General features: G+C 41.4%; 1 protein-coding gene across 5 annotated transcripts in view; it reads right to left on the bottom strand.

Annotated features, from left to right (window-relative positions):
• Window positions 1–12,842, bottom strand: part of brm (ATP-dependent helicase brm) — a 146,754-nt gene that overhangs the window by 71,182 nt on the left and 62,730 nt on the right. For all 5 annotated transcript variants that reach the window (XM_071656513.1, XM_071656514.1, XM_071656510.1 and 2 more), the window contains exons 10-11: window positions 6,128–6,337; window positions 307–501 (exon numbers count right to left, since the gene is read on the bottom strand). In XM_071656513.1, coding sequence (XP_071512614.1) covers window positions 307–501; window positions 6,128–6,337 — 405 coding nt within the window. The remainder of the gene's footprint in view (window positions 1–306; window positions 502–6,127; window positions 6,338–12,842) is intronic.

Raw genomic sequence — 12,842 nt, 5'->3', positions numbered from 1 at the left:
TCTCTCTCTCTCTCCCTCACTCCTCTTGCTACCAAGTGCTTAAGCACTAACAATCAACCAACTCTCCTAATCCAGTGTCAATCTGAACTACATCAGTCTGGAGCTCACTTCAATAAACTTTCACACAATCCTACAACTCCTTCTTCAGCAAAACTTTGCTCACTCTCGCACTAACCTCAAACTTTACCTCCAGAACATTCCTAAACTATTCTATTCCCTTCTTCTCGATCATGTAAATGGAACAGACAGGAGAGGAGAGAAATAACAGAACTGTTGAACTCATATAAAAACAAAATCAGTGTTTACCTGAGTCAATTTACAGTGATGGTTCTTCATTCGGTGACCCTCATCAATGATCATGTACTTCCATCGCAGTTTGGAGAGCACTGCTTTATCTTTAATGATGTATTCATAAGTAGTAAGAAGGACATTCAACTTTGTGGCTCGCATCTGACTTTGCACAATTCGACGCACCTGAGGTGACCCCTTATAAACTACAACCTGAAAAAAAAGCCAAGTTCATATGTTAAAAAGAATAAAGTATTTTACAACAGTAACTACAATATCACATCCAAAACTAAACATTAATGGTCAAACCTATGCATAATTTGCATATTTTCCTAAGAATGGCCCAAACATGGAGTGTGTTTTTTTTGGGGGGAGAGCCTGAAGGATGTTGGAGCATTTAACATACGTTTGCTTTCTGGCATCATTTATTAAACCAATCTTCCCTCTTCATGAAGGGCTAAAAGTACCTATTTTCCCAATTCTTCACTATAAATCTTACAAAACCTCTCATCACAATGCCCAAGTTGCTGGCTACTCAACTCCATTTCCTAGTCTATGCTAACCTGGAAATTAAGGGTGTGTAAATACCTATTTCGACTGTACGGGGAAGAAGTTTTACACTTGTAGGGGATCCATCTCTTGAACATTCTCTACAATCAAATAGCTTCTTACATTTATGTACGCCATCTGCATCAACCATGTCCCCAGTCATCTTAGTCCAATCATCCACCACTCTTGTACAATAAAAGCATTTCTTTGCACCTTTTCCAACAAGCTTCTTGTTTAATTTCACATAATGTTCACTAGTTGTTATGTCCTTACATCTCTCAAAGAACTGTTCAATGATTACATCATCACTCTGTTTTAAAAGTTTAAATGCTGAGATCAGATTCCCCCCCATCCCCCACCCACCTACCCAATATTCTCTCTTCCATGGCGGGCAAATCTAAAGCCTCAAGCCTTTTCCCAAAATTCAGCTCTCTTAATTCTGTTTATCTTTGCTGTTTTGCACTGGATCTTCTCTATCAGGTCTTTGTGTTTCTTGAGTGCAGTGACCTAACTTGAGAAGCACATCATATTTTCTGGTCCTAAGAAGGATAAGAACAGTTTGGTAAATATTTCCTTATCAAAATACTTGAAATCTATTCTAATATTTGGCAGAAGATAATTTGTCTCCTTAACTATTCTTCTAATGTGGAACTTTAATGACAGGTTAGGGATGATATCAACTCCTTAGTCCTTCTTACACAAAAAAATCCCGAAGTTTATTTCCAGCTAGATAATAATCATCTAAGTATGCAGTCTGTTGTGGATGAGAGAGCTTGGGAAGTGAGTCAGTTGTTGTTTGCTGATGATACAGCACTGGTGGCTGATTCGGGTGAGAAACTGCAGAAGCTGGTGACTGAGTTTGTGTAAAGTGTGTGAAGGAAGAAAGCTGAGAGTAAATGTGAATAAGAGCATGGTTATTAGGTACAGTAGGGTTGAGGGACAAGTCAATTGGGAGGTAAGTTTGAATGGAGAAAAACTAGAGGATGTGAAGTGTTTTAGATATCTGGGAGTGGATTTAACAATGGATGGAACCATGGAAGCGGAAGAGAATCATATGGTGGGGAAGGGGGCGAAAGTTCTGGGAGCGTTGAAAAATGTGTGGAAGGTGAGAACGTTATCTTGGAAAGCAAAAATGGGTATGTTTAAAGGAATAGTGGTTCTAACAATGTTATATGGTTGTGAAGCGTGGGGGTGCAGAGGAGGGTGGATGTGCTGGAAACGAGATGTTTGAGGACAATATGTGGTGTAAGGTGCTTTGATCGAGTAAGTAATGAAACGGCAAGAGAGATGTGTGGTAATAGAAAGAGTGTGGTTGAGAGAGCAGAAGAGGGTGTTTTGAAATGGTTTGGTCACATGAAGAGAATGAGTGAGGAAAGATTGACAAAGAGGATATATGTGTCAGAGGTGGAGGGAACAAGGAGAAGTAGGAGACCAAACTGGAGGTGGAAAGATGGAGTGAAAAAGATTTTGAGTGATCGGGGCCTGAACATGCAGGAGGGTGAAAGGCGTGCAAGGAATAGAGTGAATTGGAATGATGTGGTATACCGGGGTCAACATGCTGTCAATGGATTGAACCAGGGCATGTGAAGCATCTAGGGTAAACCATGGAAAGTTTTGTGGGGCCTGGATGTGGAGAGGGAACTGTGGTTTTGGTGCATTATACATGACAGCTAGAGACTGAGTGTGAATAAATGTGGCCTTTGTTGTCTTTTCCTAGTGCTACCTCACGCACATGCAGGGGTTGTCATTTCATGTGTGGCGGGGTGGCAACAAGAATGAATAAGGGCAGACGGTATGAATTATATACATGTGTATATATGTACATTATCCCTGGGGATAGGGGAGAAAGAATACTTCCCACGTATTCCCTGCGTGTCGTATAAGGTGACTAAAAGGGAAGGGAGCGGAGGGCTGGAAATCCTCCCCTCGTTTTTTTTTTTGTTTTTTTTTTCTTTTTTCCAAAAGAAGGAACAGAGGGGGCCAGGTGAGGATATTCCAAAAAAGGCCCAGTCCTCTGTTCTTAACGCTACCTCGCTAATGCGGGAAATGGCGAATAGTTTAAAAGAAAGAAAGAAATATATGTACATGTCTGTGTGTGTATATATATGTATACGTTGAGATGTATAGGTATGTATATTTGCGTATGTGGACGTGTATGTATATACAAGCGTATGTGGGTGGGTTGCGCCATTCTTTCGTCTGTTTCCTTGCGCTACCTCGCTGACGCGGGAGACAGCGACAAAGTATAATGAATATAAAATAAAATAAGACCTTTCACTCTGTCCCATCAACCATGTATCAGACCAAACTTCCTCACTTTTCACTTCCATCATGACCTTTCCAACATCTGCAAACATATTCACATGAGAGACTACAGCTTCAGGTAAGTCATCTACACACAGATCAAGAAGACAATATGGGTCCCAAAGTAGAACCCTGGGGCTCTACCCTGGTGACCTCCATCCAACTAGGAAAGGCTCCTCTGATATATGTCCTCAATTCCCTTCCACTAAGATAAACTTCTTCCTTTTCCTGCATAGTATTCCAGCTTCTTAATCAGCCTCCCATGTAATACAGAGGCAAGTCAAGATATAAACAATTTACCCATCCTTCCCTTTTGTCCAGGAGAGTTTATGCTTTCACAAAAATCTATGAGGTTTGTGACACATGTCCTTTCCCTAAAATCAAGTGGGTTCTCACTTTGGAAATTTTTCCTCTTAAGAAGTCATCCGTTTGCTCCAAATTAACTGTGGATCTCCACCTCTACACTGCCTGAATCACTCAATGCAAACAGGACAGTACTGATACCTAAGGTACCAAATCCTATACAGCCCAAGGACTACAGGACAATCACCATCTCGTGCACTGTAGTCCATCTGCTCCATAAAATTCTGAGAAGCTGCATCTCAAGCCTCGTCCAGATCGATGAAGCTCAAAAGGCATTTGTCCCTGTGGACAGATGCCTTGAGAACCTCACGATCTTGGATGTGTTCGTTGGCTCTTACACATGCACAGTCCCATGCTATGCACCTGGCATTCCTTGTCATGGCCAAAGCATTCGATAGTGTTAACCACAGAACTATCGAGCAGGCCACATTGCAGAAGGCAGTGGCAAGATGACAGGCGAAACAAAAATTACTCATGAAGTTAAGCAGGGTGATCCCCTATCACCAATCCTTTTTAACCTTGTGATCAATGAAGGGATTACAAGGGTTAAGGAACTGGGTGTGGGGGTAAGATTTGGAGACCAGATCTGGTTCTGGTAGCGCAGATGGTGGGTGCTCTACAGAAAGCTATTGACATCATGGCAGAGACTCTCATGGGGGGTGGCCTTCTACTGAACATTCCAACTCCCAAACAACTTAAAATTCATGTTATCAGGGATTCTATTCCATACATCCACCACTTTCATTAGTAAAATAGTACTTCATTACATCATTATCAACAACTTAATTGCTTAATTTCATGTTATGTCTACTGTGTACTCTATCCTTACATCTCTTGAAGAACTCTTCACTGTCCTATCACCAATCTATTTTGAAAAACTCAAAGGTTATGATCAGGTCATCTGTAACTCTTTTCTGTTCTGAGATAGGCAAATCTAAACCCATTAGCCCTTCCCTGTAACTTACTCTCTTAATTCTGGTACCATTTCTAATGCACTCCTCTGAACCTTTTCAATTAGCTCTGTGCTACTTTAGGTGAGGTGACCAAACCTGAGAAGTACAATTGAAGTTTAGCTTTATGTGTGACATGAACATCTTGATATGTATTTCCTTACTCATAAACTTGAGAAAGTTATTCTGATGCCTGCCAGAACACAGTTTGTCTCATTTACTCTTCTTATGTGGGACTCTGGTGAGAGACTAGGCATGATGCTAACTCCCAAGTCCTTCTCACACAAAATCCTGAAGCTCGTTTCCTGCCAGATAATAGTCATAACGAAAGCTTATTTAACACTGTCCCATCATCATAGCTGAACATCTGATTGGTTGAATTTCATTAGCTATGAAGCAGATCAAATCTGAAGTCTGTTCAGGTCCCCTTGTAAGCTGGTGCAATCCTCCTCACTTTCCAGTTCTCTCGTGACTTTTTAATCAACTGCAAACATATTCAAGTAGAAGTCAATAGCTTCAGGTAAGTCATTTACATGATCGAGAATAATAATAGTCCCAAAACAGAATCTGGGGTACTACACTGGTGACTTTTCCACATGGGTAGAGACTCACGTGGAGAGGGCTCCTCAAGCATGCATCCTTTGTTCCCTATTTCTATTGCACAAAAGGGGGGTTTCATAATCATGGAGCCCCATCTCTCCAACACTCTATTATACAACTTCTTAACTTTCTGTTTGCTTTTTCCATAAACAATGTGCTTCATTATCTTTTTCCATTTATCCATCTCCATTAAACTATAAAAATATTTCCTGACATCTTTTTTAACAAATTTTTTTGGTTTAATTTAGTGTTATATCCTCTGGTTGGAACATTAGACAGAAGTTGTCAGTAGGAACTTTAAGTAGGAGCCTCTGGAAATACTGTGCTAGAGATGCCCTTTGCCAGTGGCCTGTTAAGGATGAGGCACTAAAAGGCTAAGAAGCAGCACAAGTTCACCAGTTATGGAGACCCTCTGCCATGGCCACCTACTTGAGGGAGTTTCCAATGGGAACAAGTGTCAAATAGGTGTCAGAGACATAGACAGATAGATTATGTTCTCTGGTTGTTCTATCCCTATATGTCTTGACAAAATGTTCACTAAGTAATCAATCTGTTTTAAAAACTTAAAAGGCTGTTATCAGGTCACCTCTTACTCTTCTCCTTTCCAAGGTGGGCAAATTTAAAGCCTTTAAACCTTCCATGTAACTCAGTTCTCTTATTTCTGGTACAATTTTTGTTGTTTACCTCTGGCCCTTTTCTAACAGCTCTTTGTGCTTTTTAGTTGTGGTTATCAAACTTGAGAAGACTTCTAGTTTTGGCCATACGTATGATGTACACAGCTTGTGTGTGTGTGTGTGTGTGTGTGTGTGTGTGTGTGTGTGTGTGTGTGTGTGTGTGTGTGTGTGTGTGTGTGTGTGTTGTGTGCATTATGTATCAATCGATTATAAGACAACCAAACAGTAGTATACTTACGTGACCACAAAAAACTTCAGAAAATTTTATGTACACCTTGCCTTTTCATGGGCAAAGAATAGCAACTCTTGCCTTCAAAACAAATGTATTTTTTTTCTACCCTTACTGTACACTTCATAGCATAATTCTATAGATTTCAATGAAAAAAGCTCCTGTCTAACCTGAACAGTAGGTGCCCACTTCTCAAATTCTAGAGCCCAATTAGAGATCGTAGACAAAGGAACAATGATGAGATATGGCCCGTTGTTCTTCTTTGTCTCAATCAAGTAAGTGATGAGAGCAATGGTCTGGATTGTCTTCCCCAAACCCATCTCGTCAGCCAAGATACCATTTAGATTGTTGTTGTACAGGGACACCAACCACTCAAGACCCTGAAAAATAAAGCATTTCTTAAGCAGTGACTGAGTGGGCATGAACAAACATCTCAGGTGAAAGAAAAAAGTGGAAGAAAAATAAAGTACAAATCAATTGGGTTTCACAGATATTTTTACACCCAACTCTCAATGGCAGAAAAGGTTATTGGAATGGAGAAAATTGAGAGGAGGAGGAGGAAGAGACTTACACTGCTTAGCTGTTTGAGGGGAGAAGGATATATCATAGTGGTTGATCCTCAAATGGCCAGTGTCCACATATAAACTGTGGAAAGACTCTTCCAAATGTGTGCCATGGGTATCAGGCTTGGGGGGATGGATATATGCAGAATCTCTATGAGAACAGAGCAACAGAAAAAAAGAAAGCAGCAACAATGAAGTGCACAGAAGGGAATGATGGAAGAGAAGTGAAGTCAGGATGGTTAATGATACAGAAGGGTTCTCACTCAACACTCAATGATAGAGATGGAGGATGATCTAACTCAGATATGTGTACAGTAGTCCATCCAAGGACAAATAATTCCCCTGCAAATTTGATATAGCTGATCACAACAAAAATAACCATGGCAACAATGCATTAACCTCTGCTTTCAGGAAGCAGAATTTGTGATGTTGATTACATGGGGGTTTCTAGAATTTGAGTGGAGGAAATGAATGACTTACGTAGAAATAAAGGCAGAAATTGCATTTCAGCAATACTAATTTAACTAGGTCACTGCTTCCCCATTCTGAGATGCTGCAAAGGCTTACACTGAGAAAAAATTATGTTCAGTACGAGAAAGAATATGGGCTAAAAGGACAGTTGGGGAAGCAAGTTGAAGTGTCATACATAATACCATATATTTAATAGTAAAGAAAGGTTTTATAGCAGTAAATAACTGAGTTCTGAATTCATGTCATAAAAAAGATACTTAAGGTTTTTCCAACAATTTTTCCAACGAGATCATGTTAGGTCTGTAAGGTCTGGATCCCTATTTTCAAAATAATATCACAACTAAGTAAATCACTGTTTCCCAATACTGAGGTACTAAGACGCCATCGATAAGCAAGCATTACCATCCGGTAATGCTTGTTTACGAATGGTGTCTTAGCTACATTTCTTTAGTGTATATACTGACTGTTCTATATCTTCTATCTCATTCTTGATTCTCCCCTGATGATGAGATCATTACATGAAACTGCACTTGAGAACTTATCATGCTTCATTTTCCTTCAGGTTATCAGCAAAAATATTTAGTTTTTCATATATATTCGCCATTCCCCACATCAGCGAGGTAGCTTTAAAAACACAGGACTGAGTCTTAGAGGGAATATCCTCACTTGGCCCCATTCTCTGTTCCTTTCTTTGGAAAAGAAAAACACAGGAGGCAAGGATCTCCAGCCCATTCCCTCCCCTTTCAGTCATCTTCTACGAAATGCAGGGAATATGTGGAAAGTATACTTTCTCCCCATCCCCTACATACATATTCATTTTACTTTTATCATACTTTGTCGCTGTCCCCCGCATTAGCAAGGTAGCACAAGGAAACAGACGAAAGAATGGCCCAAGCCATCCACATACCCATGTATATACATGCACGTCCACAAACGCACATATATATACCTATACATTTCAACATACACATAAATATATACATACATAGACATATACGTATATACACATGTACATCATTCATACTTGCTGCCTTTATTCATTTCCGTCACCAACTCGCCACACATGAAACGACAAACCCCTACCCCCGCATGTGCCCGAGGTAGCACTAGGAAAAGACAACAAAGGCCACATTCATTCACACTCAGTCTCTAGCTGTCATGTATAGTGCACCAAAACCACAGCTCCATTTCCAAATCCAGGGCCCCACACAACTTTCCATGGTTTACCCCAGACGCTTCACATGCCCTGGTTCAATCTATTGACAGCACGTCCACCCCGGTATACCACATCGTTAAAAATTCAGTCTGTTCCTTGCATGCCTTTCACCCTCCTACATGTTTAGGCCCTGATCACTCAAAATCTTTTTCACTACATCCTTCCACCTCCAATTTGGTCTCCCACTTCTCATTCCCTCCACCTCTGACACATATATCCTCTTTGTAAATTTTCCTCACTCATTCTCTCCATGTGACCACATCATTTCAATACACCATCTTCTGTTCTCTCAACCTCGCAACCATATAACATTGTTGGAGCCACTATTCCTTCAATCATATCCATTTTTGCTTTACGAGATAATGTTCTCGCCTTCCACACAATTTTCAAAGCTCCCAGAACTTTCGGCCCCTTCCCCACCCTGTTACTCACTTCCATCCACTGCCAAATCCACTCCCAGATATCTAAAACACTTCACTTCCTCCAGTCTTTCTCCATTCAAACTTATCTCCCAATTGACTTCTCCCTCAACCCTACTGTACCTAATAACCTTGCTCTTATTCACATTTACTGTCAGCTTTCTTCCTTCACACACTTTACCAAACTCAGTCACCACCTTCTACAGTTTCTCACCTGAATCAGTGAACAACAACAGACTCACTTCCCAAGCCCTCTCATCCACAACAGACTGCATACTTGCACCTCTCTTCAAAACTATTGCATTCACCTCCCTAACAACCCTATCCATAAACAAATTCAACAACCATGGAGACATCACACACCCCTGCTGCAAACAGACATTCAAGGAGAACCAATCACTTTCCTCTCTTCCTACTCATACACATGCCTTACATCCTCGATAAAAACTTTTCACTGCTTCTAACAACTTGCCTCCCACACCATATATTCTTAATACCTTCCACAGAGCATCTCTACCAACTCTATCATATGCTTTCTCCAGATCCATAAATGCTACATACAAATCCATCTGTTTTTCTAAGTATTTTTCACATACATTCTTCAAAGCAAACACCTGATCCACACATCCTCTACCACTTCAAACCACACTGCTCTTCCCCAATCTGATGCTCTGTACATGCCACCACCCTCTCAATCATTTTTTTTTTTTTGTCAGTCTCCCATGTTAGCAAGGTAGCGCAAGGAAACAGACGAAAGAAATGGCCCAACCCACCCACATACATATGTATATACATACACGTCCACACGCGCAAATATACATACCTATACATCTCAATGTACATATATATATATATATATATATATATATATATATATATATATATTTTTTTTTTTATACTTTGTCGCTGTCTCCCGCGTTTGCGAGGTAGCGCAAGGAAACAGACGAAAGAAATGGCCCAACCCCCCCCCCCCATACACATGTACATACACACGTCCACACACGCAAATATACATACCTACACAGCTTTCCATGGTTTACCCCAGACGCTTCACATGCCTTGATTCAATCCACTGACAGCACGTCAACCCCTGTATACCACATGACTCCAATTCACTCTATTCCTTGCCCTCCTTTCACCCTCCTGCATGTTCAGGCCCCGATCACACAAAATCTTTTTCACTCCATCTTTCCACCTCCAATTTGGTCTCCCTCTTCTCCTCGTTCCCTCCACCTCCGACACATATATCCTCTTGGTCAATCTCTCCTCACTCATTCTCTCCATGTGCCCAAACCATTTCAAAACACCCTCTTCTGCTCTCTCAACCACGCTCTTTTTATTTCCACACATCTCTCTTACCCTTACGTTACTTACTCGATCAAACCACCTCACACCACACATTGTCCTCAAACATCTCATTTCCAGCACATCCATCCTCCTGCGCACATCTCTATCCATAGCCCACGCCTCGCAACCATACAACATTGTTGGAACCACTATTCCCTCAAACATACCCATTTTCGCTTTCCGAGATAATGTTCTCGACTTCCACACATTTTTCAAGGCTCCCAAAATTTTCGCCCCCTCCCCCACCCTATGATCCACTTCCGCTTCCATGGTTCCATCCGCTGACAGATCCACTCCCAGATATCTAAAACACTTCACTTCCTCCAGTTTTTCTCCATTCAAACTCACCTCCCAATTGACTTGACCCTCACCCCTACTGTACCTAATAACCTTGCTCTTATTCACATTTACTCTCAACTTTCTTCTTCCACACACTTTACCAAACTCAGTCACCAGCTTCTGCAGTTTCTCACATGAATCAGCCACCAGCGCTGTATCATCAGCGAACAACAACTGACTCACTTCCCAAGCTCTCTCATCCCCAACAGACTTCATACTTGCCCCTCTTTCCAGGACTCTTGCATTTACCTCCCTTACAACCCCATCCATAAACAAATTAAACAACCATGGAGACATCACACACCCCTGCCGCAAACCTACATTCACTGAGAACCAATCACTTTCCTCTCTTCCTACACGTACACATGCCTTACATCCTCGATAAAAACTTTTCACTGCTTCTAACAACTTGCCTCCCACACCATATATTCTTAATACCTTCCACAGAGCATCTCTATCAACTCTATCATATGCCTTCTCCAGATCCATAAATGCTACATACAAATCCATTCGCTTTTCTAAGTATTTCTCACATACATTCTTCAAAGCAAACACCTGATCCACACATCCTCTACCACTTCTGAAACCGCACTGCTCTTCCCCAATCTGATGCTCTGTACATGCCTTCACCCTCTCGATCAATACCCTCCCATATAATTTACCAGGAATACTCACATATATATATATATATATATATATATATATATATATATATATATATATAAGGGTAAGAGAGATGTGTGGAAATAAAAAGAGCGTGGTTGAGAGAGCAGAAGAGGGTGTTTTGAAGTGGTTTGGGCACATGGAGAGAATGAGTGAGGAAAGATTGACCAAGAGGATATATGTGTCGGAGGTGGAGGGAACGAGGAGAAGAGGGAGACCAAATTGGAGGTGGAAAGATGGAGTGAAAAAGATTTTGTGTGATCGGGGCCTGAACATGCAGGAGGGTGAAAGGAGGGCAAGGAATAGAGTGAATTGGAGCGATGTGGTATACCAGGGTTGACGTGCTGTCAGTGGATTGAATCAAGGCATGTGAAGCGTCTGGGGTAAACCATGGAAAGCTGTGTAGGTATGTATATTTGCGTGTGTGGACGTTTGTATATACATGTGTATGGGGGGGGTTGGGCCATTTCTTTCGTCTGTTTCCTTGCGCTACCTCGCAAACGCGGGAGACAGCGACAAAGTATAATAAAAAAAAAAAAAAAATATATATACACACACAGACATATACATGTACACAACAGACATACACATGTACATAATTCATACTGTCTGCCTTTATTCATTCCCATCGCCACCCCATCACACTTGAAACGACCCCCTCCCCCCCTCCCCCCTCATGTGTGCGAGGTAGCGATAGGAAAAGACAACAAATGCCTCATTCGTTCACACTCAGTCTCTAGCTGTCATGTAATAATGCACCGAAACCACAGCTCCCTTTCCACATCCAGGCCCCACAGAACATTCCATGGTTTACCCCAGACACTTCACATGCCCTGGTTCAATCCACTGACAGCACATTGACCCCGGTATACTACATCATTCCAGTTCACTCTATTCCTTGCACATCTTTCACCCTCCAGCATGTTCAGGCCCCGATCACACAAAATCTTTTTCAATCCATCTTTCCACCTCCAATTTGGTCTCCCACTTCTCCTCGTTCCCTCCACCTCCGACACATATATCCTCTTGGTCAATCTTTCCTCATTCATTCTCTCTATGTGACCAAACCATTTCAAAACACCCTCTTCTGATCTCTCAACCACACTCTTTTTATTACCACACATCTCTCTTACCTTATCATTGCTTACTCGATCAAACCATCTCACACCACACATTGTACTCAAACATCAAACATCTCATTTCCAGCACATCCACCCTCCTCTGCACAACTCTATCCATAGCCCATGCCTCACAATCATATAACATTGTTGGAACCACTATTCCTTCAAACATACCCATTTATCCTTTCCAAGATAATGTTCTCGACTTCCACACATTTTTCAACGTTCCCAGAACTTTCGCCCCCTCCCCCATCCTATGATTCACTTCCACTTCCATGGTTCCATCCGCTGCCAAATCCACTCCCAGATACCTAAAACTCTTCACTTCCTCCAGTTTTTCTCCATTCAAACTTACCTCATAATTGACTTATCCCTCAACCTTACTGTACCTAATAACCTTGCTCTTATTCACATTTACTCTCAGCTTTCTTCTTTCACACACTTTACCAAACTCAGTCACCAGCTTCTGCAGTTACTCACACGAATCAGCCACCAGCGCTGTATCATCAGCGAACAACAACTGACTCACTTCCCAAGCCCTCTCATCCACAACAGACTGCATTCTTGCCCCTCTTTCCAAAACTCTTGCATTCATCTCCCAAACAACCCCATCCATAAACAAATTAAACAACCATGGAGACATCACACACCCCTGCCGCAAACAGACATTCACAGAGAACCAATCACTTTCCTCTCTTCCTACACGTAAAATGCCTTACATCTTTGATAAAAACTTTTCACTGCTT

The sequence above is a fragment of the Panulirus ornatus genome, chromosome 63 (genome assembly GCF_036320965.1).
Source record: "Panulirus ornatus isolate Po-2019 chromosome 63, ASM3632096v1, whole genome shotgun sequence".
NCBI classification, from domain to species: domain Eukaryota; kingdom Metazoa; phylum Arthropoda; class Malacostraca; order Decapoda; family Palinuridae; genus Panulirus; species Panulirus ornatus.
This window is presented reverse-complemented; position numbering and strand designations above follow the sequence as displayed.